Source organism: Phyllobates terribilis, unplaced genomic scaffold (genome assembly GCF_046119375.1).
Source record: "Phyllobates terribilis strain yellow unplaced genomic scaffold, ASM4611937v1 Scaffold_8__6_contigs__length_399053987, whole genome shotgun sequence".
Lineage (NCBI taxonomy): Eukaryota > Metazoa > Chordata > Amphibia > Anura > Dendrobatidae > Phyllobates > Phyllobates terribilis.
Window position 1 is genome coordinate 171,807,036 of NW_027362768.1, and position 27,519 is coordinate 171,834,554.

Sequence of the window (27,519 nt, forward strand, 5' to 3'; positions counted from 1 at the left end):
TTTTTCCTCGGGAACAAACACATTTCTTATTTATATCAGCGGTCACGGAGCCAGAGAGACTTTTATATGGACCTTGAGAGTTTCCAGCCAGAGTCGCCGCTGCAGCCAGGAATTACTGCGATATTGCAGCAGGGAGCGGGTAATAAAGCAGCGAGAGCTGAAATACTGCGCAGCGATGGCGGTGTGCGCACAGAGACGTGGCGTGTGCTGTCCTCGTGGCGTGTGCTGGCCTCGCGGCGTGTGCCGGCCTCGGTGACTGCAGACTTAACCCCTTAAAGAAGCAGCTGGTTAGGCAGTCAGTACAATGGAAGAACTGGCGACCTTAGCTGTTATATTTCCATATGTACCTTAAATGACGGAGGGGTTTTTGATTTTGTGAGAGAATAGTATTAAATATCACATTTGGGTACATAGACTTCAGTGTCTAAACACCCTCTCTGATTTCAGATAACTAATCTGATAGAAAATGTGATTAAAAAGACAATCTCCAAATCGCTTTATAAATAACTAGCTATTGAACCCGTTCTACGCCCGGGTGGCGAGCATTTTTATTGGCATATGGTCTCCTATGCTGGTGTGTGCTGCCCCCTTCCTGGTATTTGCGCTGCCCCCATCCTGTCTCCACCATCCTATCCTGGTATGCATGGCACCCCTCATCCCCTAATCCTGGCATGCATGGCACCCCTAATCCCGGTATGCATGGCACCCCTCATCCCCTAATCCTGGCATGCATGGCACCCCTAATCCCGGTATGCATGGCATCCCTCATCCCCCAATCCTGGTATGCGTGGCACCCCTCATCCCCCAATCCTGGTATGCGTGGCACCCCTCATCCCCTAATCCTGGTATGCGTGGCACCCCTCATCCCCTAATCCTGGTATGCATGGCACCCCTAATCCTGGTATGCATGGCACCCCTCATCCCCTAATCCTGGTATGCGTGGCACCCCTCATCCCCTAATCCTGGTATGCGTGGCACCCTTCATCCCCTAATCCTGGTATGCGTGGCACCCCTCATCCCCCTAATCCTGGTATCCGTGGCACCCCTCATCCCCCTATCCTGGTATCCGTGGCACCCCTCATCCCCCTAATCCTGGTATCCGTGGCACCCCTCATCCCCCTAATCCTGGTATGCGTGGCACCCCTCATCCCCCTAATCCTGGTATGCGTGGCACCCCTCATCCCCCTAATCCTGGTATGCGTGGCACCCCTCATCCCCCTAATCCTGGTATGCGTGGCACCCCTCCGCCCCTAATCCTGGTATGCGTGGCACCTCTCCTCCCCCTAATCCTGGTATGCGTGGCACCTCTCCTCCCCCTAATCCTGGTATGCGTGGAACTCCTCCGTCCCTAATCCTGGTATGCGTGGCACCTCTCCTCCCCCTAATCCTGGTATGCGTGGCACCCCTCCTCCCCCAATCCAGGTATGCATGGTCGCCTTGTTAGGACGAACAGTTTGATATGTTCCCTAGTTGCCTGCTCCTGGCCTAATGTAATGATCAAGTGCATGCAAGAAAGAATAACATCAGACACACACACACACAGTCGGATGTAAGCGCTCCTTGATCAGCTCCAAGTGTCTTTATTCAACCCGAACATAGATTTATATAAACTGTAAATAGGGGCTCGGTTAACCCTAGAATGTGAGTAACCAGATGTATTCATTGGTTAGTCCATGGGCCGATCCATGAGGTCATCGGGGGGGCGTGATCCACGAGGTCATCGGGGGGGGGCGTGATCCACGAGGTCATCGGGGGGGGGGCGTGATCCACGAGGTCATCGGGGGGGGGGCGTGATCCACGAGGTCATCGGGGGGGGGCGTGATCCACGAGGTCATCGGGGGGGGGGCGTGATCCACGAGGTCATCGGGGGGGGGCGTGATCCACGAGGTCATCGGGGGGGGGCGTGATCCACGAGGTCATCGGGGGGGGGCGTGATCCACGAGGTCATCGGGGGGGGGCGTGATCCACGAGGTCATCGGGGGGGGGCGTGATCCACGAGGTCATCGGGGGGGGGGGCGTGATCCACGAGGTCATCGGGGGGGGCGTGATCCACGAGGTCATCGGGGGGGGCGTGATCCACGAGGTCATCGGGGGGGGCGTGATCCACGAGGTCATCGGGGGGGGGCGTGATCCACGAGGTCATCGGGGGGGGGCGTGATCCACGAGGTCATCGGGGGGGGGCGTGATCCACGAGGTCATCGGGGGGGGGCGTGATCCACGAGGTCATCGGGGGGGGGGCGTGATCCACGAGGTCATCGGGGGGGGCGTGATCCACGAGGTCATCGGGGGGGGGGCGTGATCCACGAGGTCATCGGGGGGGGGCGTGATCCACGAGGTCATCGGGGGGGGGGGGGGCGTGATCCACGAGGTCATCGGGGGGGGGGGGCGTGATCCACGAGGTCATCGGGGGGGGGCGTGATCCACGAGGTCATCGGGGGGGGGCGTGATCCACGAGGTCATCGGGGGGGGGCGTGATCCACGAGGTCATCGGGGGGGGGGCGTGATCCACGAGGTCATCGGGGGGGGGCGTGATCCACGAGGTCATCGGGGGGGGGCGTGATCCACGAGGTCATCGGGGTGGGTTTCTCCATGCGATGTGTCGCTCTGTGGTGGGTTAGTCCTTCTATAGAATGTAGCTTCCTCCCTGAACAGAGCATGGTGTGATGAGACAGGAAATGGCAGCCATCTTTTAATCTAAACAAGCTTATGTAAGGTGAAATAATACACTTTGTGGGTCTTTTCTCTCAATCTCCTATGTCTTGAGGTTAATTAAGTATTTGATCCTATGGCTCTCGTCAACAGTCCCCCCTAAATACTTTATTAACCTTTTGTCCCTACTGTGGTACCCTCGCCCATCAGTTCATGATCACCCCTCTTGCGACCTGTTGTGCTCCTACAAATGAGTATAGAATGGCACAACACACAGAATAGAGGATATGTAACATTTTGTAGAAGGTTCTGATGGAGGCACGAACTTCTTGCAGTGGGAGGCGTGTATCCACGTCGGTCTTCCTTCAAGTTTGACTGAAGTAGGAGTGACCAGGAGCACTTGGTAGGGACCCTCAAAACTCAACTCCAGGGATGTCTTTCCGGTGAACTTCTTTACCAGCACGTAGTCACCAGGTTGGAAAGTGTGAGTACCTTCACTGAAATCTGGATCTGGAATGGATGATAAAACTCGTACATGTGTTACTGACAATTCTTTAGTAAGGGCAATGACATAATTTACAAGAGTATCACTTCCTAAGGCTAGCTGTTGTGGAAAATATTGACCCAACCTTAGAGGCCCCCCAAAAAGAATCTCATATGGTGTGAGTTTAGCGGGACCCCTCGGAGTGCTTCTGACAGAATATAAGGCAATGGGCAAAATGTCTGTCCAAGGAAGTCTGACCTCCTGACTGGCTTTCAGTATTTCATTTTTCAATGTGCCATTTAGCCTTTCTACTTTACCACTGCTCTGGGGGTGATACGGAGTATGTAAACCTAAATCTGCCCCTACTAATGTCCATAGTTCCTTAGTCAGTGCTGCAATGAATGCGGGTCCTTGGTCACTCTCAATTACCTCTGGGATTCCATATCTGCACACTACCCCAGTCATCAGTCTCTTAACAGTCACTCTGGCAGTCATGTTGGTTACTGGATAGGCTTCAGGCCATCCCGAGAACATGTCAGTCACTACCAGTACATACTCGTACTTCCCTACTTTTGGCATTTGAATATGATCGATTTGAATTCTTTGAAGGGATAGAGTGGTTTAGCCAAATCTTTCTGAGGCGGTGCTGGATTGCATGTTGCACACACAAAGCAGGACTTGCAATATTTTTGGGTGACAGTAGAAATCCCATGTGCCATATAAGTCTTCCAAATCAAGTCATTCATCTGATTCTTGCCTCTATGGGTGACACCGTGTGCCCATTCTGTCACCAAGGGGTACAGATTACGAGGTAGACAGATCTTTTTGTTCTTCCTCCAGACTCCATCTTCATCCTTTTTAGCTCCTGCTTCTTGCCACGACTTCTTTTCATCATCCGGTGTCTTGTCTTGATGTAAATGGATATAACTTCATAAGAGAGCTTTAAGGCCCTTCTTCAGTGTCTTGAGACACGTACACCGCTGCTTTCTCTTTTGTAAATGAATCCTGTTCATGTGTAACCACGACATATCCGTTATGGAATCTTCCTGTTTCATCTGCAAATCTGGAATCATCGGTGAAGAACGTCAGGTCAGCATGCGGGAGTGGGTCTTCAGACACATTTCTCTTGGAGGCAGCTTCTTCCTGCATCTGTTCGAGACAATCATGATCCTCTGAGTGTGTAAAGGCATCTTCACAGAGAGCATCAGTATCATCATCCACATCCCCCCCCTGGAAAGAGGGAGTAGCGTGGACGGGTTGAGGATGGCGCCGCGGACAAGAGTGACATTATCCGGAATCAAGAGTGAACATTGGAGTCTCATATGACGCTGCAGCGACAGATGTTTAGGTTGAGTTTGGTCAAGAATGGCTTTTATGTCGTGTGGAGCCATTAAGAGAACCGGATGTCCTAAGATGATATCAGAAGTTTTGTCCAGAAGCACATGTGCAGCATGAACGGCTCTGAGGCAAGTTGGGGAAGCTTGAGACACCGAGTCCAAGGCGGGCAGAGTAATAGCCGATGGGTCTTGTTCTTCCCCCATGTTTCTGTGCTAGGACTCTGGAAGCATGTCCTTCTACTTCACTGACAAACAAGTAAAAAGGTAGTTGATAATTTGGGATTCCAAGAGCTGGTGCAGACTGTATGGCCTGTTTAAGAGCGTAGAAGGCTTCCACGGATTTGGGACGTAGTGGAAAAGCTGACGTCTTGAGGTCATCGTACAACGGTTGCATCAGCTTTGAGGCATCTGGAATCCATTGGCGACAATATGTGATAAGTCCTAAGAAAGCTTGTAATTGCTTAGGTCCTTTTGGTAGAGGAACGGTCTCAATAGCAAGTTTCCTTTCACCCGTTAGGTGGAGAGAGACAGTGGCCTAAAAACACAACTTTGGGCTGACACCACTGGATTTTGTTGAGGGACACCTTGCAGTTTTGTTGTGCAAGATGAAAGAGAAGACTGAGACTCGACTCTTCAGCTGTCGCCTGATCCGGATGACATAGTAGGAGGTCATCCACATACTGAAGAAGGACAACTTGATGGTTAGTCTCTTTCCACGGCCGTAAACAAGAGGCAAGAGCCTGAGAGAAATGACTTGGTGAGTTCTGTGCTCCTTGTGGTAAGACTGTCCAGGTGTATTGTGATCCTCTGTAAGTGAAGGCAAACAGGTACCAACCTTCTGGATGCGGTGGTACGCTGAAGAAAGCATTGGCCAGATTGATGACAGTGAAACGTTTTGCATCTGATGGTATTTCTGACAGCAATGTATGTGGATTGGGCACAATGGGACTTTCTAGTACGGTTGCCGCGTTGACAGCTCGGAGCTTAAGTTGTTGGCAGAACTGAACACCAGAGTCCCATGTGGTGTCACTGACAAGTGAGGCATCATTAAATGCAGTGTCCATAACAGGCCAATATGCATCGCCTGCTTTAAGATTTCCCAGGGAAATGAGATCTTGCCATGTGGCAGAGTAATTCCTTTGGATTTGAAGCATGCTTCTATAGAAAGGCATTGGCTCTTTTTCTGGATCTGGGAGTTGGTTCAGCAGAGCAGCAGTTTGCTGGGGTGTACACTTAACATAAAGGATGGGTTCCTCAGACGTGGGCAGAGTTGGTGGTGGCACCGGAAGTACAGGTGTAATTACTAGTGTATGAGGAGCAGGAGGAGGTAACAGTCCTGGAATGAGGGGCTCTATTTGGGCAGCTCCTATATCATGGGGTGGAGTCCAGGTGATGCAGGCGGTCTTAAAAGCTTTAACAGTCCTGTCCTCATTACTAATTAACCTGATTTCGGAGAGGCAGCAAATGCTTGGGGGGGCTACACTTGTTCATTATAATTCCCTTGCACACGCATGAACAGGGAACCCGAAGAGGCCAACACCAATGGCAGGAATTGTCAAGGTCTCAATCTGCTCACTAATATTCGCGTACTCTAAGATACGAGTTATTGCCGCGCGTAGTTGTCGAGCACTGACATCTGGATGAATAGGGTCAAAAGTAGGGATTACAGCGTGTAGGATCATTCTACAAGGAGGATTGCCAGATTTAGTCACCGCTATGTCCCCAACAGCTATCTGACCACGCGGCTCAACAAGGATACAGCTGTCAGTGTGAATAGTCGCCCCTCCTGCCTCCACTATAGCTCCAGCCACACCTCCGCTGTGCTCTAACCGAGGGTTGGCAGCATTAACAATAGCGTCCGTTTCCATTGTCGTTATGTCACCCTTACCCACCACTAACAAGGGTTCCTCAGGAAGTTCTTTTTCAAAAACGGGTTGCCAACATTCCCTCCCCTTCGTGCTTCCTGTGATGGTGGTGTCCCCTCCCCAGATTGAGCCCCTCCTTGTTCAGTGGCCACCGTTCCATACAGGTGTGCGCTCGGCTGCGAGAGGCTGTGAGGTACTGGGAATAGAGTTAGGTAGACTGCCTGAGAGTGCTGTTGTAGCGGAAGTGTTAGGAGGAGAGGTCGCTGCTTGAAGTAACTTTGTGGACGTGCGGCTGAGTTGACAGTGGAAAGGGTCGGTGCTGGGGATGATCCAGGTGGGAGAATAGCTGGGCTCACTATGGGAGTGGTAGGTGAAAGGGTCGGTGGCCCACTGGACAGCGTTGTGACAGGGAACATGGGTAAAGCCTGTTCACTTCCCGAAGGAGTATAGTACTGGCCATTAGTGGTCATTTGTGGGTAAAAAGGATCTGGTCTTGTGGTGTGTAGCATTTGCCTAGTATGTTCACCACCGAAAGTCGTGTGTATATTCCTGGATTGTGCCTCACTCGATTTAGCCAGATCTATGTCAGTTACATGATGATATGGCTCAGTTTGTATGATCTGGGGCAACGTTCCAAGATGGCCGCCGCCAGAAGGGGCACATCTGCCATCCACAAAATGGCTGCCACCAAAAGGAGCACATTTGCCATCCACATGATGGCTGCCGCCAGAAGGAGCACATTTGCCATCCGCATGATGGCTGCCGCCAGAAGGAGCACATTTTCCATCCACAAGATGGCTGCCGCCAGAAGGAGCACATTTGCCATCCACAAGATGGCTGCCGCCAGAAGGAGCACATTTGCCATCCACAAGATGGCTGCCGCCAAAAGGGGCACATTTGCCATCCACAAGATGGCTGCCGCCAAAAGGGGTACATGTGCCATCCACAAAATGGCTGCCACCAGAAGGCTCGGGGTATTCAGTGCGTCCTGCCGTTCCACTTGCTGGTCCTAAGGGTGTAGGGCTTCTCCCTCTGCTGGCCCCACGTTGTGCAGCCAAAAATGTTAGGGTGAACACTTTGATATGTTCACTAGTTGCCTGCTCCTGGCCTAATGTAATGATCAAGTGCATGCAAGAAAGAATAACATCAGACACACACACACACAGTCGGATGTAAGCGCTCCTTGATCAGCTCCAAGGGTCTTTATTCAACCCGAACATAGATTTATATAAACTGTAAATAGGGGCTCAGTTAGCCCTAGAATGTGAGTAACCAGATGTATTCATTGGTTAGTCCATGGGCAGATCCATGAGGTCATCAGGGGGGGAGGGTAGTCCATGAGGTCAGGGGGGGGGGGTGGTCCATGAGGTCATCGGGGGGTGGTCCATGAGGTCATCAGGGGGCGTGATCCATGAGGTCATCAGGGGCGTGGTCCATGAGGTCTTCAGGGGGCATGGTCCATGAGGTCATCAGGGGGGCGTGATCCATGCGATGTGTCGCTCTGTGGTGGGTTAGTCCTTCTATAGAATGCAGCTTCCTCCCAGAACAGAGCATGGTGTGATGAGACAGGAAATGGCAGCCATCTTTTGATCTAAACAAGCTTATGTAAGGTGAAATAATACATTTTGTGAGTCTTTTCTCTCAATCTCCTATGTCTTGAGGTTAATTAAGTATTTGAGCCTATGGCTCTCCTCAACACCCACACACCCCATCCTGGTATGTGTGGTAGCCCTCACCCCCCAATCCTGGTATGCATGGTCCCCTCACCCCCAAATCCTGGTATGTGTGGCCCCCTCATCCATTTCACGCTGTACACACACATACAAAAAAATAAACAGTTATACTCCCCTTTCTTCTCTGTACTCCAGCGCTTTTGTGTCCTGTTCTGCCCGAGGCTGTGGGAGGAGTGCGGTGCTGGAGCACCGCGCTGTCCGGCGCCATTTTGCTGAAGACACACTGTAAATATGTCTTCAGTAAAATAGCGCTATGCGCATGTGCCGATGCGACGCCTCACTCCTGCCCCAGTCTCCGGCGAAGAGAGGCGCCACGGCAACGTTCCTCCCGGTCAGGTAAGTATGGCGCCGGAGATCGCGGTATGCGTTCAGTGTCTACACATACTGGAATCTCCGGCGCCATACACTCCTCTTACCTGTAACGGCTGGATACGTGCGTCGCTCATGCACAGTCTATAAATCTATATTATAGATGTTGTTTTACCCCCCCCCCCCCGCCCCCTCCAATCCATCCAGTAGTCGTCTCCCTGCTGTGCACTGCAGAGATGCCGATGCGGAGTACAGGAAGTGGGGGCGGGGCTTAGTCGTTCTACTGGGTGTGGGGATTTGCATACAGGAAGTGGAATGGTGCTTTGCCACTCTACAGGGGTGGGGGTGGGGCATTGTCCTCTATACAGGAACTGGGGGCGGTTCTTTGTCATTCTACAGGGGGTGGGGCTTTGATTCTGTACAGGACATGGGGATGGAGCTTTTTCACTGTACAGGATGTGGGAGCTGTCTTGGATAAGCATGGGAACAGGAGCAGAGGAACCATCTGCATTCAGGCAGGACAGTGAGGCAGACTTATTTTTAGTTTTAGGATAGACACACTTTTGGACAGTGGTAGGTGCAGTGCATGGTGTGAAATGAAGGGAAGTTCCTGCACCTATAGTACTGGCAGAATGCTGTTAAAGAGAAACCATCTGTCTGTAAAACAGTGGATGGAAAGTTATAGGACATGAGAATTGGGACAGGTCCTGGACATATTACACCAAAAGCAAGTTTAACTTGCGGGGAATGAGCGAGGGCAACAATTCCAGACTTTTCTACATATTTTGTCTGCAAGGACAGGCTTTTTTTTTATTTTTATTACATTATAGGGGGTCTTGTAAAAAAAAAAAAAATAAATAAACTAACATCTAAGGCAGGGATACCCAATTCAAATACACATAGGGCCAAAATGAAAAACTTGGACAAAGTCGTGAGCCAACCAGTATAATGGGCCCCTCATAGTCCTCCATACAGTATAATGGGCCTCACATAGTCCTCCATACAGTATAATGGGCCCCACATAGTCCTCCATACAGAATAATGGGCCCCACATAGTCCTCCATACAGAATAATGGGCCCCACATAGTCCTCCATACAGTATAATGGCCTCACATAGTCCTCCATACAGTATAATGGCCTCACATAGTCCTCCATACAGAATAATGGGCCCACATAGTCCTCCATACAGTATAATGGCCTCATAGTCCTCCATACAGTATAATGGCCTCACATAGTCCTCCATAAAAGTATAATGGCCTCACATAGTCCTCCATAAAAGTATAATGGCCTCACATAGTCCTCCATACAGAATAATGGCCCCCACATAGTCCTCCATACAGTATAATGGGCCCCACATAGTCCTCCATACAGTATAATGGGCCCCACATAGTCCCCCATACAGTATAATGGGCCCCACATAGTCCCTCATACAGTATAATGGGCCCCACATAGTCCCTCATACAGTATAATGGGCCCCACATAGTCCCCCATACAGTATAATGGGCCCCACATAGTCCCCCATACAGTATAATGGGCCCCACATAGTCCCCCATACAGTATAATGGGCCCCACATAGTCCCCCATACAGTATAATGGGCCCCACATAGTCCCCCATACAGTATAATGGGCCCCACATAGTCCCCCATACAGTATAATGGGCCCCACATAGTCCCCCATACAGTATAATGGGCCCCACATAGTCCCCCATACAGTATAATGGGCCCCACATAGTCCCCCATACAGTATAATGGGCCCCACATAGTCCCCCATACAGAATAATGGGCCCCACATAGTCCTCTATACAGTATAATGGCCCCACATAGTCCTCCATACAGTATAATGGCCTCACATAGTCCTCCATACAGTACAGTCATGGCCAAAAGTTTTGAGAATGACACCAAAATTATATTTTCCCATGATCTGCTGGCCTCTGGTTTTTATTAGGGTTTGTCTGATGTTTATATCACATACAGAAATATAATTGCAATCATATTATGAGTACCAATAGGTTATATTGACAGTTAGAATGAGTTAATGCAGCAAGTCAATATTTGCAGTGTTGCCCCTTCTTCTTCAAGACCTCTGTAATTCTCCCTGGCATGCTCTCAATCAACTTTTGGACCAAATCCTGACTGATAGCAGTCCATTCTTGCATAATCAATGCTTGCATTTTGCCAGAATTTGTTGGTTTTTGTTTGTCCACCCGTCTCTTGATGATTGACCACAAGTTCTCAATGGGATTAAGATCTGGGGAGTTTCCAGGCCATGGACCCAAAATCTTTATGTTTTGTTCCGTGAGCCATTTAGTTATCACCTTTGCTTTATGGCAAGGTGATCCATCATGCTGGAAAAGGCATTGTTGGGCGCCAAACTGCTCTTGGACGGTTGGGAGAAGTTGCTCTTGGAGGACATTCTGGTACCATTCTTTATTCATGGCTGTGTTTTTAGGCAAGACTGTGAGTGAGCCGATTCCCTTGGCTGAGAAGCAACCCCACACATGAATGGTTTCAGGATGCTTTACAGTTGGCATGAGACAAGACTGGTGGTAGCGCTCACCTCTTCTTCTCCAAATAAGCTGTTTTCCAGATGTCCCAAACAATCGAAAAGGGGATTCATCAGAGAAAATGACTTTGCCCCAGTCCTCAGCAGTCCACTCCCTGTACCTTTTGCAGAATATCAGTCGGTCCCTGATGTTTTTTCTGGAGAGAAGTGGCTTCTTTGCTGCCCTCCTTGAAACCAGCCCTTGCTCAAAGAGTCTCCGCCTCACAGTGCGTGCAGAAGCACTCACACCAGCCTGCTGCCATTCCTGAGCAAGCTCAGCACTGCTGGTAGTCCGATCCAGCAGCTGAAACAGTTTTAAGATACGGTCCTGGCGCTTGCTGGTCTTTCTTGGGCGCCCTGGAGCCTTTTTGACAACAATGGAAGCTCTCTGCTTGAAGTTCTTGATGATGCGATAGATTGTTGACTGAGGTGCAATCTTTGTAGCTGCGATACTCTTCTGTTAGGCCATTTTTGTGCAGTGCAATGATGGCTGCACGTGTTTCTTTAGAGATAACCATGGTTAACTGAAGAGAAACAATGATACCAAGAACCAGCCTCCTTTTAAAGTGTCCAGTGATGTCATTCTTACTTAATCATGACTGATTGATCGCCAGCCCTGTCCTCATCAACACCCACACCTGTGTTAATGGATCAATCACTAAAACGATGTTAGCTGCTCCTTTTAAGGCAGGACTGCAATGATGTTGAAATGTGTTTTGGGGGTTAAAGTTCATTTTCTGGGCAAATATTGACTTTGCAAATACAGTAATTGCTGTTAAGCTGATCACTCTTTGACATTCAGGAGTATATGCAAAGTGCCATTACAAAAAATGAAGCAGTAAACTTTGGAAAAATTACTATTTGTCTCATTCTCAATACTTTTGGCCATGACTGTATAATGGCCTCACATAGTCCCCCATACAGAATAATGGCCTCACATAGTCCTCCATACAGTATAATGGGCCCCACATAGTCCTCCATACAGTATAATGGGCCCCACATAGTCCTCCATACAGTATAATGGGCCCCACATAGTCCTCCATACAGTATAATGGGCCCCACATAGTCCTCCATACAGTATAATGGGCCCCACATAGTCCTCCATACAGTATAATGGGCCCCACATAGTCCTCCATACAGTATAATGGGCCCCACATAAAGGTGGTGGTTCTGGTGTTGTGGGCCTATAAAGCCACCCTGCAGGCCAGATTTGGCCCATGGGCCGGCGTTTGACATGTATGATCTAAGGGGTAAATGGCTCCGGTGGGAGTTCTGATCTCGGCAGGAGGCCATCACTGTGCCAGACGTCTGTGGCACTCGTCCTTGGGAGGAAGTCCCGGCCTCATTAATACATGTGGTGCCAACAGGTTTAGGACATTTGTACTTATTGTAATGTTTTACCAAGTTCAGGAGATAAAAGGGAAACAATGAAATCTTTGTAAGTTTTTGACTGATCGTCCACCGCAGCCTGGAGGCCCAGGCGCCATCATGGTCTCGGGTCTTTCTTGATGAGTCTCCAGTATAAAACCTTTGAGCCCCCCGGCCACAACGTCCGGGCGTCTTACACATCAATAACCAATGTCTTGCTTCCCTTTGTACCAGCGCACCAGAAGAAGACGCGTCCGAGACCCCTGGGGAAACTGGTGTGACGCCAGAGATCTGGAAGGACAGACCTTTGAGGTTGGTGGATGCGATATTTTCACATTGATCTGTCCTTATAGTCGCTCAGTTACGCTTTTGCTGATACAAAGCGCCAAACCCTCTGCATACACATTTGAATTAAAAGGCTTGTCCCACGTTAATTAATGGTTAATTGCAAAGTGCTCGTTAAAGATAAGCAACTTTCTTCTTATTGAAAATCCTCTCTGTTCTCAAGACCAGAGGGACTTCTTTTAATGCTATAGTTTACAACTGGTTGCCCTAGTTACCGGCTACCTCTACTGTCCATCGTAGGTGGCCAGTCTCTTAAGAAAGAAGGGCACATTTGCAAGCCATGTGCTATAGAGTTGGTAGGCTCCGCTCTAAAGCATGCACAGATCGCTGGATCCAGACAGATCCAGTCCTCTGTGCTCCGATGCTGCAGGGGCAAAGCCGCCTCTGCTTACAGGATCAGAGGGCGCAGACCCACCAGCAGCGCTCCCCTGTCACTGGTCGGTCTTCAGGAGCGCATTCCCAGAAAGCCCGGAGGCAGAGGAGCCGGCACAGCACTTAAATCCTGGCCGCCTGCAGCCACCACTAGGGGGAGCTCTCTGTGTTCTGTGCATACATAACCTCATTAATACCCGATTTGTTACTATATACTGTGGTAACACCTCTGTTATCACATCCAATCCCTGTAATCGAGGCAAACTAGAATTACAGGGCTAATTTATTATGCCGGAGGGCAGTGGTGTAACTTATCATACCAATTCTTTAATAATAATAATAGTCTTCTCATGTGGACCTTTTGGGCCACTCAGGCTCCTGGATCTGGGTGCGAGTATACCCCCTGCACCCACGATAGTTATGCCCATCAGCGGTGAGTCCACGCTGTAATAAGCCATGTTTTCATTTGTCAGCATCTCTCGGCAGAAGAGCTAGCAATCAGACGGGAGAAGATGAAACAGTCCAAATGTCACAAAGGATCCAGACCATCGAAGAGGTATGGAAGCTTTCAGATCTTTATCCTAGAGGGTTCGTTTAACCCCTTTATAGTGCATGTTTGGGGCCTTAATGATTTCCCCCCCTTTACACCACACACTTAAAGGGTCTGCACGCGCTACTGCTTTAATCTTTATGGCGCGTACATATGAGCAACTTGCTTTTAACAATGGCGCCTTCTTTCACAGCTCCTTCGACCCTTTCCAGCTGATTCCCTGCTCGGACTTCACCGAGGAGAAACGGGTATGAAGATTTTTCAATTGTATTCAGGTGAATGTGCAGTAGCTATTGTCTACAGCCGCCACTAGGGGGAGCTCATTACATACAGATTTATTACTGAGCCCAATGGGGGCTGTATGCAGGGAGCTCCCTCTAGTGGTGACTGCTGGGAGCCGGTGTGAACGGACGCAAAGGAATGAGATTTCTATGAGATAATTGGATCTCTGCTCCTTGTAGAGACAAAGCAGTGAATTAGTCGGGATGGAATTTTAGCCTTATTTTGATTTATAGAAAGGATAAGTCTACAATTTACCAAAATCAATGTTTTTTTTAATTTATTTATTTTTTTTCCTTCACTTGTGTTGCAGGCGCCTTTTCACGTTAAAGTATCAGCGGAGGCCATGTTGATTTTAGATTTGGTAAGTGATATATGAAAATGAAGGTAAGTGCTGCAGCCGTACGGGACTGAATAACCGATATACAGGGACTTCTCTGTCCTCCAGCACGCTCACGTATCCATGGCGGAAGTCATCGGCCTGTTAGGTGGGAGATATTCCGAAGCCGAACGTATTGTAGAAGTAAGAACTATGTATGTGTGTATTTATGATCATTCAGTCTCTACACACATCCAGAGCTGCATTCAAATTTTTGGACTTCATCCCTTCTCGCTGTTGCCCCCTGCTGCTTACATGTCTGCACTGCGTGCTTTGCTGTCGCTCTCGATTTCAAGCAGAGGTCTACAGAATTGTAAATGTAGCTTTGGATGGATAAGACCTAATTAAACTTCATGATGATTAACCCCTTCCTGCACTATGCAGCCATCAACTTTCGCTAGCAGCAGCGACCAGAGTTGAGCTCCGTTCTCTGCCGTTTAAATTATTGACAGCGGCATTTAAATGACTGGGATCCCTGCATGCAGCTGTTCAGTCCCACATCGGCCTCGACGGCGGACACAAGGTGCTAATAGATTGCAGCCATCTTTGGTGCCACAACGTCTGTGCCTGGGCTTCATAGGAGATAGTCAATTTACTATATACTGAAGTATTGCAATATATAGAGAAAGCAAAGTCAATTCCCTTAGTGAGACTAAAAAATAAAAAATGTAATTTAAGAAAAGGTTGAATTCACCCCTCCCCCTTTTCTGAGTTTTCCCAATACAAAAATACATTCTTAAAAATTTGCATATATTTGGTATCGCGACATTCGTCAAAGTCCGACCTATGAAAATATAAAATTAATTTTCTACACCAAATGTAAAAAAAAAATAAAAAATCCAAACCCTGAAGTGGAATGGAATCGATTAACCCCTTTACAACCTGTGACGTATTAGTACGCACAGGCTGTAATCCCCCGGTTCAGTGAGGGCTCCGGCGGTGAGCCCGCACTGAACCGAGCACGTCAGCTGATTATTACAGCTAACATGTGCCCGCAACAGCCGCGGGTGGAATCGCGATCCACCCGTGGCTGTTAACATGTTAAATGCCGCTGTCAATCTCTGACAGCGGCATTTAACTCGCGCTTCCGGGAAGCGTGTCCTAAGCCCCGCCCATCGGTGACCCCCGTCACGTGATCGCGGGTCACCTATGGGTGGGCATGACAACCCAGGGTCTGCAGCAGACGCCTGTGTTTGTCATGAGCTGGTCGCTATGAGCGCCACCTAGTCGTCGGCGCTCATAGCACAGGAGCACTTCTGCTGCATGCAGGGGATCTGCTGATCCCCAGTATGTAGCAGAGGCGATCGGACAGTTGCTGCTTCTAGTCTCCTATGGAGACTATAGAAGCATGCAAAAAGTGAAAAAAAAAAGTTTTTAAAAGTATTAAAATATAAAAACTTTAATCCCCCCCCCCTTTCGCCCCATTCGAAATAAAATAATAAAAAAAAAACCCTACATACACATATTTGGTATCGCCACGTTCAGAATCGACCGATCAATATAAAAAACAGAATTAATCCGATCGGTAAACGGCGTAACGAGAAAAAAATTCTAAACGCCAGAATTACGTCTTTTGGTCGCCGCAAAATTGCAATAACGGGCGATCAAAACATCGGATCTACCCAAAAATGGTATTAATAAAAACGTCAGCCCGGCGCGCAAAAAATAAGCCCTCACCCAGCCCCAGATCCCGAAAAATGGAGACGCTACCGGTCTTAGAAAATGGCGCTATTTTTTTTTTCTCTTTTTTTTTTTTTTACCAAACTTTGAATTTTTTTTTCACCACTTAAATAAAAAAGAACCTATACATGTGTGGTGTCTACGAACTCGTAATGACCTGGAGAATAATAATGGCAGGTCAGTTTTAGCATTCAGTGAACGTGGTAAAAAAAAAAAAAATTAACTGTGGAATTGCACTTTTTTTGCAATTTCACCGCACTTGGAATTTTTTTCCCGTACACGATATGGTAAAACTAGTAATGGCGTTGAAAAGTAGAACTCGTCCCGCAAAAAATAAGCCCTCACACGGCCATATTGACCAAAAAATAAAAACGCTATGGCTCTGGGAACAAGGGGAGCAAAAAAACAAAAAAGCAAAAAACGCTAAATCCCAGGGTTGCGAAAGGGTTAAACTTTGTCCCCTAAAATTATACAAAAATAAAAGACTACTTGCCACACAAAAAAACAAGTCCTCACACCCTGCTCCATCGACAGAAGCATTCAAAAATGTACAATCGTAATCGCTCCGACCTGGAGAATCCTGTTATCGGGGTCATTCATACCGCACAGTTAACGCCATAAAAACAAGACCCAAAAAACAATTGCACTTTTTTTTTTTTCCCCTCACTATTTTCCGGCACTCCTTTTTTCAGTACATTACGTGGCAAAGTAAATGCATAAAATTTGCCTGGTCTTGAAGGGGTTAATCTAAAGCTATAAATCCTGACACCCACTATTGAGAATTTTTGGAGGTTTTTTGACCCTGGCGTGCCCCCGTAGTTCTTTACATCGCTCTCTGTGTTCACAGATCTGCGGCGCGGAGCCGTGCAATAGTCTCAGCACCGGCCTTCAGTGCGAGATGGATCCTGTGTCCCAGACCCAGGCGTCCGAGGCCCTGCACCTGCGCGGCTACAGCGTCATCGGGTGGTACCACTCACACCCCGCGTTTGACCCCAACCCTTCAATCCGAGATATCGATACTCAGGCCAAGTACCAGGTAAGAGTAAATTTACTCCTGTATGTAATGTAACGCATGTGATTCTGAGTACATACACTTAATCCTCGAGTGTATTTGTATGTATAGTCTGAGGTTGAAAAACCTCCATGCTTTACACTGCAGGCCACATTCAGAGAAATGGGGAAAAAATAAGCAAAATAGAAAAAGATCAGTGAATATTTTTTTTTTCTCCTTTTGTGAATGCTTTTTTCATTATTCCACATTCAGAGTTATTTTTCTCGGGGTGGAGCAAAGTTTTTGGGGATGATTATAAGTCCGTATAATCGCAGTAACCCCCTGCCGCAGTCTCAGCTCTCCTGCCTGGTGATAAGTGACGATCTCAGCGAGGATGGCGCATACAGTAAGTGTGACCACACGATCACTGGTTGTATTTTATTTTTTGGTGGCTTCTTTCACTGCTGATCACGTCTTCGTTCTTATAGGAATACCGTACAGGTTTGATGTAGAGCACTTACCCGGCCAACCTCGCTGGGAAATCGTGTTCGAGAAGACGAGGTGGATTATTGAGAAGTATCGACATTCCCACAGGTACGAGACGTGAAATACCCTGTGCCCGCTGCTGGGGGGAGATCAGTGGGTATTAGGAGTGACACCAGCAGATATAGGGTGCTCTATATACTGCTGCGGATATTAGGATCCCTATTAGATGATCATACAGCTGTCCTGTCGAGGCGCTGTTCAGATTAGTGCTGCTTCCTTAGTTCACAGAAGAAATTAAAGGGATTTTCCGGCTGCAGGCACAATACAGTACATCCCATGTTAGTACCCGGTGCAGCGTCGCTCTATACAGTTCCCTGTACAGCAGACGGTCATCCCAATAACAAGGGCCGCAGCAGGAGATACCCCTGTAATGTCTGGGCATTAAGATGCTGTACTGAAGTGACATCTACGTTGTATCTCGGTATCTATCAGATACCCCAATAAGGCTGACTTTTTGGAGGACGCCTAAACTTCTGAATGCAACTCCCAAAAGACCTTTCTTTAGGGGACATTTAACATTACAAAGCAGAGATGGGAATAGCTGCCTGCTAAATGCTCAGAGGCCCCTGCAGATGTTTAAGACATTGGGTGGTCCACAAGAGACTAAGTGAGACCCAGAGGAAAGGGGCCAATCATCCAATAGCAGAAGCTGTATTCTGTCTCCAGTATACGGACCCCCACACTGCAATTGGGAGTTTAAAATGGAAAAAAAAAAAAATCAGGATTCAGGACACTTTTTTACTATTGATAAGCACCCCCCAACAACCGGCTCACATAGTACCACCTATGTTACTCTAATAAGAGGGGTCCCAGAAACTCTCCTGCCTCCGAACCCCAATAGTTCACTTTCCTAATGCATTCAGCGATGTCGTCCGCTCCCCTTTCCTTGCATAGAACGGTCTCATCCACCACTTTTTTTACGCTCCCTTAATTTGCAGGTGGTTAATGGATCCTAATTCAATTTGTAGGTTAATTATTTTTCCCTTCAACGCGTCGTCAGGTGAGAACAGGACATTGATCGCCGGCCGCGGACTTAATGGGATATTGGATTAGTCGTTATATCTCACTTGTTGTAATGGAGCTCGGATCCGCACAGGTGCTCGCTGATGGCTTCTGTTCCCCGGACTCAGGCGCCGAGACGCATTTATGAATTATTTTCTTTTTTTTCCTTTAACGAGCAGCAGCGTTCCGATGACCAGACGCTTTCACCAAGACTGCGACCTGACGTGCTTACAGAAGGTGGGTGTTATGCAACCACCGTGCGGACAACTCTGCTGACCTGGGATCACCCAATCTTATACTCCAGTCACAGCCAGAGCTGCATTATGAAAAACTTTTACCCCCTGGTGGCCAGCTGTAATAACTCCAGTAACATCCAGAGCTGCATTCAGCAGTGTTAGTTTCTTCTTAAACCTTTTTGCACTCGCTGTAGCTTTGTTGCTTGACATCATGCGACAGTCCAAAGCTGAGGTTTTCCAGAATGCAATCCACTTGACAAGTGCAGCTTTGGATGTGACTACAGAATAAGGCACGTCTCTGGAATAATTGTACTTTGGTTTTACGTGATCTGCATGTTTCTAGTTTAACTGTCTCCTCCCTGATTTCAGCTCCTGTTGTGTCTGAGGAGGACGCTGGTCCATTCGGCCTGCACCCTGTTCGCGGATGAGTTCCTGAGCAGGATCGAGGATTATTTCCTTAACAGCTATATCAATATGGCGGAGGAGGAGCCGGGGGAAGTGCTGCCCCCAGAGGACACCGGAGGAGAGTGACCCGTGTGTCTCATGGATTAGGAACCCTTTATGGACAGTTCATCAATGACTGGAGGCCTGGACCTTCCATTTGACTTGTTGTGGGGTCCTGGGTCATGAGTTCTTAGTAGGGGGCTTCCCCTCTCTATAATCTCAAGATCTCCTCTAATATTGTATTCTCTGAAATGTACTTACACCAAGACCTATCCAGTGTTGTATATACAACCGTTTGGTACCTGGTATCCAACACAGTAAGAGCCACCCATCTGCCATCTTCTTTCTTCGTGATGTGAGTACGAGATAAAACAAACGGAAGTTTGCCGGAAAAGAAAAGATTCAAGTTTACATACAGCTGTATTATGTGTAGTCCTGTGCAAAATTCTGTAAAGTAAGAATCTTAAGTGTTAATAGATTAATTGTATCAATGAACAAAAGAGAAATCCAAATCCCTTCAGTAGCTGGTGATCGCCCGTCGCTGCCATCGCTTCTTCAGCAAGAGGTTGTTCCAAACATCTTGGGAGAACTGACCCCAGATCTTCTGTGTACGAGGCTTGTGCGGATCCGTCTGTCTCTTCATGTGATCCCAGACAGATGGGATGATGTGATATCATGGCTCTGTAGGGCTGGATCATCACCCCCCCCCACGAATCCTCGTTATTAATGACATTGGCTGGATGTTGGGGGTTGTTTTCCGGCTGCAGAGTGAATTTGGAGCCGATCAGACGTCTCCTGATGATATGACATGATAGAGAAGTATTTGCCGGGATTTCTCAGTATTGAAGACACCATTAATCCGGACAGCCCCAACTGCTGAAATGCAGCCGCAAACGTCTACGGACCCTCCACCGTGTGTCACTACTCCTGCAGAGGTGTTGTGACGAAGCCCGAAGAAGTCTCAAAAGCTTTCCTTGTGACATTGCTTATTTTATTTTTGTTCACCATTGAAAGGTATCATAACTAAAAGATTGTTCTTAGTGGGAAAAACATAATAATCAATCCTTGTTCCTGTAGATTCATTATTTTACCGCTATCCAACACTTTTCAAACAATCTTCTTCCATTACAGCCAAATATTTCACATTTTGCCTCCTCAGGCCAGAGCACCAGCTGCCATTTTTCCTATGTTTTCATGCATAGTTGAGTCGCTTGGTTTTGTTTCCATGTGAAAGGTCTGGGGTTTCCAGCTACAATTATTCCATGAAGACCAGTTCTGGCCAAACTTCTCCAATAGATGTGGAGCTGGTCCCTCTGGTTGCTGCCAGGTCTGAGCTGATGGCACTGCTGGACATTTGCTGATGTGAAGGGAAGTAACCAGTGTGTCTTTCATCTGCTGCACTAAGCTTCCTTGGCCGACGACTGTGTCTGTGGTCATCAATATTGCCCTTTTTGTGGTGTTTCTACAAGAGCTGTATCTAGGGATAATATTTCTCCTTGTGGAGAGTGACATGTTAAGCACGTCAGATGAGGAGACTTTTAAAGCTGCAATGCGCCTCTGGGAAACATGCAAATTGTCTCTTCAGAGAGGAAGCGGACTAGAACTCTAGTGTCACCTACAGGAAGTAGCAATCCTACAAGTAGTGACCCTTTGAGGCTTATCACATGACTTAAAGGGAATCTGTCACCCCCTGGGTGAGATCAGACCTCTACTATGAGCATACAGGGTATAGAAAAGTAAAGCTATACTTGCCTGTATGACCCATAGCAGAGGGCTGATTGCAGAGAAATCTGGTTTTATAAAGTTTATTTTCCAGAGGCTTGGCGTCCGGGGGATGCCAAGCAAACAACCCCTATCTGCTTAGTATTCCCCTAAATCGCTGGCTCTGTGATAAATTACCATATTCCCCCCTCCCCTGCACGTCACAGGGCCCTGTGACATGCTCCGCTCTGCCTCCCCTCCCATGCATGCGCAAAGCTCCGCTCCCATGGAGCGCGCTTTGTGTCCCTCCGGCCACGTTTGGCTGCGTACTGCCAGCAGAGAAGACGTCTCAGTGACTCACCGTCGCTTGCGCAATACAAGGCTTCGGCGCCGTACGCAGCCAAACGGGCCGGAGGGAAACAAAGCGCGCTACATGGGAGCGGCGCTTTGCACAGGGCACGTCCCAGGGCCCTGTGATGGGGGGGAGGGGGGGGATATGGTAATTTAGCACAGAGGTGGCAAGGTAGGGGGAATACTAAGCAGATAGGAGGGGTTTGCTTGGCGTCCCCCGGACAAGACATTATAAAACCAGATTTCTCTGCAATCAGACATCTGCTATGGGCCATACAGGTATGTGTAGATGTACTTATCTATCACCTGTATGCCTATAGTAGAGGTCTGATATCCCCCAGGGGGTAGTGGGGAGAACCAGAAACTCAATTTGTAGACACTTCTGCAGAACTAGAAACTCAATTTGCAGACACTGTTTCAGGGTACTGCCCCTCGTCAGTGCAAAGTATGAGTTCTGGTTTGGCTGGATGAGAGGTGTCCGACCGGTATCTAGGGGTAATATTTCTCCTTGCGGAGAGTGACGTGTTAAGCATGTCAGGTGTCTGCAAATTGAGTTTCTGGTATTAGCTTTTATCCTAAGTCATGTGATAAGGCTCGTTAAAGGGTCACTTTTGACTTTTAGGATTGCTACTTCCTGTAGGTGGCGCTAGTTATGCTCCTCTTCCTCTCTGAAGAGAGAATTTACAAATGAGTTGGAACAGCACAACATGAAACCCCAGTCTCCTATGAAATCTGTTTAGGGAGACACCCTGCCGCTGCAGTATAACTGCCTTGTGTCTTGTTGCTGTTCTCAGTCATGCCTTTGTGTTTGACCAGTGACATGAAACTCTTCTAGAACCTCACCTTTTTAGCAGAGTTTGGCTGTTTTGCACCCAGTTGAAAGGGGTTGTCCAGTCCAAACAGATAAGTCTGCAGTCACACACAGTGACTGCAGACTTGTGAATCACCCCAGCGCATGCCCTGTCCTCTGCTGGGATGAACGGGTTTCAGACCCGGTTATACATACACCCCGGCCAGTGAGAGCGACCTCGCTTCAATACACTGTATGGAGTGAGGACACAGCCTTGCTCCAAACAAGTGTATGGCTTGAGGCTGTGCGCACTGGCAGGATTATGTATAACATGCATATCCTCTGGTCCCGGGTCTGAAATCGGCGAATCCCTGCAGCGCACAGTGCGTACACTGGGGGGGATTCTTAAGTTTGCAGTCACACAGAGTGACTACAGACTTATCGATTTGGACCAGACAATCCCTTTAAGCCTCCTACGCAGCGGTTTCTGATGCTTCATGTGTTTCAACCTATTGATGATCATTATCATGTCTTGTAGAATTGGTGACTATTGTTCTACAAAATACCCAACTTTGTACAAATGTACCTAGAAGAAAAAAAAAAAAAATCAGTGCCGTTTTGAAGGAAAAGAGCAATCACCAACTATTTGTGGTTTACTTGTCTCTTTTGTTCCCCCGCTTTGGATTATGTTAATTGATAAAAATAAACTTAACTCTTCTGTTGAAATCGTTCTTAGCTTGTAGCATATTTTTGAAACACCTGAGTAAAACTTTTACACAGTACTATACATAGGAAAAAATAGTAGAGAGAATTGCATTACTGCTGTATTATACTCCAGAGCTGCGCTCACTAATGTCGTGTTCTGATAGGGACATTAAGTGGAGCCACAACATCTCTGGACGCGTGCGGAGTGGACGTGTATACTGTAACATCTTATACGTTCATACCTCACACTAAGTAACTATAAAATCTTCAGTCCACACGTCCTACTTTCTGACACTTATTTCAGAGATTTTATAATTTCTTAAAGCGCTAATGTGACCGAATGTGAACATGTCCTAAATGCCAGGGTCCCGGTCAATGTTAACGTCACTCATCATCCTCAGAAGACGAGTAACAATCTAATCCCAGGATCCCATTGCTCTTCCCGCCCGCAGGTTGTTCTTCAGTCCTGTTCACCATGCTCTTCCCTGCAGCACTGTTTCCCTTTGGTTCTCTCTGCTTTGACAGCAGAATATCTTTAAGTTTATTTGCAGCGTCACTCCCTGTACTATAGGACGACCTCCGCCAGACATCTTTGGGGTGAGAATTCACATTGCTGAACTGTAAAGGCTCATCCTGACCTTGAGGATTGATATTAGTGAGATCCAGCCCAGTGGCCTCCTGTTCTTCGGTGCTACTCTCATCATCCTCCTCCGGGTTACTGAGCCCTTCGTCAATGTTATCCGATAGGACAGTTGAGAGCAGCGCATCCCCGGGGCGTTCACCTATCAAAGAAAACACAGGTTATCTGCAGACATTTGGTTGAAAAAGGGTTTTCTTTTACTTTGGATAGTTTCTTTCCACTTTATTAAACTTTTTTTTTTTTTTAGTCCTGGTGCAAAATGGGAAAGTGTTAAATACAGTTTATGCAAATGAAGTTCTTGGGGCATAAGCAACAATGATATGGAAATCATCACAATTTTCAAATGAATCATTATTGTGTTATTCTCAATATTTAACAGCTATCCCCTATTTACAGGATCAGTGGGGGTCCGACCACTGGGACCGCCACCAATCCCCAGTGTGCACCGCTGCTCCATCTGTTCTGGCGGAGTAGAATGTTTGTTTTTTTCCAGCAGTTCCGTAGACAATGAACAGAGCAGAGGTTCACACATGCACCAACCACCCCCCCCCTATTCTGATGGGGCAGCAAATCCGGAGCAGGAGGCGCTAATGTGCCCCAACAGGGGCAACCACCCAGATTCTCAGTAACTGAAAGTAGCAAATCTGGTTACTGATTCAGTGCAGATCACTTCATACAGCATCACATTGTGGCAGAGCTGAATGATGCCCCCTGTGTGCGCTATAGAGGCGGCCATGCTATTCGTCGCTCATCTAAACCCCTCCTGATGCATTAGTACCTGCACCTGTTTTCACCCATGAGGGCACCTTCCCGTTGACCGTCCTCTTCCTCGTGTATCCCCGCAGTTTCCACGGATGCTCCTTGCACGATGGATCCAGACGGCGTAACTTCCACAGATGACTCTGATACTCTTTCTTCAGCGCTTCCAGCTTCTCCTGGAATTCTGCAATCTTTCTGTCCGAATAGTGAATAAGCTGAGATTGCTGCAAGAGAAAAGGTCAGATCTAGACATAAATACGGGCACTGAAAGCCCAACAAGCAGAGAATATTAAACCATAAATCTTTATTAATTGCATAAAAAACAGTTCTGCACACTCCTTACATCATATTGACTGTAATTATTATTTTGTGTATCACACTATCAGGGTTTTGACTGAAGAAAACACCTTGGCAAAAAGTTTCTACATACTAGCCACGGGTTATCATCAGTGTAAAAAAAGTGTCCAGTGCAAGTAGTCATGACACAGTATAAAGTCATTCACGTTATGAAGTGACTAAAGTCCTTACTCATAACAATTCATAGCAGTTCACCATTAAGTCAAATTATAAATAGATGTAACAGATGCAATAAGCTATAGTGAGACAGATGCAAGCACGTGCAGTATACCAAAGTTCAGTTAGTACGTTCAGACAGGGCCCCCACACAGCGCAGACATACGTATGGGGACGGGGGGATTCAAATTCTTAAAACCTTTATTTCTCTGGGGACTTGTACTGCAATGCCATGCACACCCCGCGCACGCACTCTGTACGCTGCCTCACCTCCAGGTAATACTCCATGTCACTCTTGATGCTGGGGATCCACCTCCTGATCTCGGCCGCCGTGTGTAGCGCAGCCTGCACAGAACACAGGGGGGTCAGGGACCCAGAACATGAGGGGGGGATGCACCTCGGAACCCAGAGAGAACACGGAGGGGGGGGGCTCGGGGTCCGGAACACGGGAGGGAGGGAGGGAGGAGGGGGGGGGGGGGCGGCTCGGGGTCCGGAACACGGGAAGGGGGGGGGGGGGGCTCGGGGTCCGGAACACGGGAAGGGGGGGGGGGGCTCGGGGTCCGGAACACGGGAAAGAGGGAGGGGGGGGGGGCGGGGCTCGGGGTCCGGAACACGGGAGGGAGGGAGGGGGGGAGGGGCTCGGGGTCCGGAACACGGGAGGGGGGGGAGGGGCTCGGGGTCCGGAACACGGGAGGGAGAGAACAAGGGCTCGGGGTCCGGAACACGGGAAGGAGGGAGGGAGCGAGGGCTCGGGGTCCGGAACACGGGAGGGAGGGAGGGGGGGGGAGGGGCTCGGGGTCCGGAACACGGGAGGGAGGGGGGGGGGAAGGGGCTCGGGGTCCGGAACACGGGAGGGAGGGAGGGGGGGGGGGGAGGGGCTCGGGGTCCGGGGTCCGGAACACGGGAGGGAGGGAGGGAGGGAGGGGGGGGGGGAGGGGCTCGGGGTCCGGAATACGGGAGGGAGGGGCTCGGGGTCCGGAACACAGGAGGGAGGGGGGGAGGGGCTCGGGGTCCGGAACACGGGAGGGAGGGAGGGAGGGAGGGAGGGGGGGGGGGGGGAGGGGCTCGGGGTCCGGAATACGGGAGGGAGGGAGGGAGGGGCTCGGGGTCCGGAACACGGGAGGGAGGGGGGGAGGGGCTCGGGGTCCGGAACACGGGAGGGAGGGGGGGAGGGGCTCGGGGTCCGGAACACGGGAGGGAGGGGCTCGGGGTCCGGGAGGGAGGGGCTCGGGGTCCGGGAGGGAGGGGCTCGGGGTCCGGAACACGGGAGGGAGGGGCTCGGGGTCCGGAACACGGGAGGGAGGGGCTCGGGGTCCGGAACACGGGAGGGAGGGGCTCGGGGTCCGGAACACGGGAGGGAGGGGCTCGGGGTCCGGAACACGGGAGGGAGGGGCTCGGGGTCCGGAACACGGGAGGGAGGGGCTCGGGGTCCGGAACACGGGAGGGAGGGGCTCGGGGTCCGGAACACGGGAGCGAGGGCTCGGGGTCCGGAACACGGGAGGGAGGGAGCGAGGGGGGGGCTCGGGGTCCGGAACACGGGAGGGAGGGAGCGAGGGGGGGGCTCGGGGTCCGGAACACGGGAGGGAGAGAGCGAGGGCTCGGGGTCCGGAACACGGGAGGGAGAGAGCGAGGGCTCGGGGTCCGGAACACGGGAGGGAGAGAGCGAGGGCTCGGGGTCCGGAACACGGGAGGGAGAGAGCGAGGGCTCGGGGTCCGGAACACGGGAGGGAGAGAGCGAGGGCTCGGGGTCCGGAACACGGGAGGGAGAGAGCGAGGGCTCGGGGTCCGGAACACGGGAGGGAGAGAGCGAGGGCTCGGGGTCCGGAACACGGGAGGGAGAGAGCGAGGGCTCGGGGTCCGGAACACGGGAGGGAGAGAGCGAGGGCTCGGGGTCCGGAACACGGGAGGGAGGGGGGAGGAGGGGCTCGGGGTCCGGAACACGGGAGGGAGGGGGGGAGGAGGGGCTCGGGGTCCGGAACACGGGAGGGAGGGGGGGAGGAGGGGCTCGGGGTCCGGAACACGAGAGGGAGAGAGCGAGGCTCGGGGTCCGGAACACGGGAGGGAGAGAGCGAGGGCTCGGGGTCCGGAACACGGGAGGGAGAGAGCGAGGGCTCGGGGTCCGGAACACGGGAGGGAGAGAGCGAGGGCTCGGGGTCCGGAACACGGGAGGGAGAGAGCGAGGGCTCGGGGTCCGGAACACGGGAGGGAGAGAGCGAGGGCTCGGGGTCACGGGAGGGGGGGGGGGGGGGCTCGGGGTCCGGAACACGGGAGGGAGGGGCTCGGGGTCCGGAACACGGGAGGGAGGGGCTCGGGAACACGGGAGGGAGGGGCTCGGGAACACGGGAGGGAGGGGCTCGGGAACACGGGAGGGAGGGGCTCGGGAACACGGGAGGGAGGGGCTCGGGAACACGGGAGGGAGGGGCTCGGGAACACGGGAGGGAGGGGCTCGGGAACACGGGAGGGAGGGGCTCGGGAACACGGGAGGGAGGGGCTCGGGAACACGGGAGGGAGGGGCTCGGGAACACGGGAGGGAGGGGCTCGGGAACACGGGAGGGAGGGGCTCGGGAACACGGGAGGGAGGGGCAGGGAACACGAAGGGAGGGGCTCGGGGTCCGGAACACGGGAGGGAGGGGGGGGGGAGGGGCTCGGGTCCGGAACACGGGAGGGAGGGGGGGAGGGGCTCGGGGTCCGGAACACGGGAGGGAGGGGGGGGAGGGGCTCGGGGTCCGGAACACGGAGGGAGGGGGGGAGGGGCTCGGGGTCCGGAACACGGGAGGGAGGGGGGGAGGGGCTCGGGGTCCGGAACACGGGAGGGAGGGAGGGAGGGGCTCGGGGTCCGGAACACGGGAGGGAGGGGCTCGGGGTCCGGAACACGGGAGGGAGGGGCTCGGGGTCCGGAACACGGGAGGGAGGGGCCTCGGGGTCCGGAACACGGGAGGGAGGGGCTCGG

At 50.4% G+C, this 27,519-nt stretch overlaps 2 protein-coding genes across 2 annotated transcripts in view; one reads left to right on the plus strand and one right to left on the minus strand.

The window, feature by feature from the left end:
• MYSM1 (Myb like, SWIRM and MPN domains 1) overlaps window positions 1-21,261 on the plus strand; it is a 30,875-nt gene extending 9,614 nt beyond the window's left edge. Inside the window, exons 11-20 of the mRNA XM_073643726.1 lie at window positions 12,521-12,598; window positions 13,477-13,559; window positions 13,747-13,801; window positions 14,146-14,196; window positions 14,281-14,355; window positions 16,739-16,927; window positions 17,156-17,288; window positions 17,371-17,476; window positions 18,610-18,667; window positions 19,036-21,261. Coding sequence (XP_073499827.1) covers window positions 12,521-12,598; window positions 13,477-13,559; window positions 13,747-13,801; window positions 14,146-14,196; window positions 14,281-14,355; window positions 16,739-16,927; window positions 17,156-17,288; window positions 17,371-17,476; window positions 18,610-18,667; window positions 19,036-19,197 — 990 coding nt within the window. The 3' untranslated portion in view covers window positions 19,198-21,261. The remainder of the gene's footprint in view (window positions 1-12,520; window positions 12,599-13,476; window positions 13,560-13,746; window positions 13,802-14,145; window positions 14,197-14,280; window positions 14,356-16,738; window positions 16,928-17,155; window positions 17,289-17,370; window positions 17,477-18,609; window positions 18,668-19,035) is intronic.
• Window positions 21,262-21,486: 225 nt separating this feature from the next.
• Window positions 21,487-27,519, minus strand: part of LOC141157021 (uncharacterized) — a 7,919-nt gene continuing 1,886 nt past the window's right edge. Inside the window, exons 3-5 of the mRNA XM_073643731.1 lie at window positions 24,840-24,914; window positions 24,076-24,280; window positions 21,487-23,439 (exon numbers count right to left, since the gene is read on the minus strand). Of these exons, the coding sequence (XP_073499832.1) occupies window positions 23,042-23,439; window positions 24,076-24,280; window positions 24,840-24,914 (678 nt within the window). The 3' untranslated portion in view covers window positions 21,487-23,041. The remainder of the gene's footprint in view (window positions 23,440-24,075; window positions 24,281-24,839; window positions 24,915-27,519) is intronic.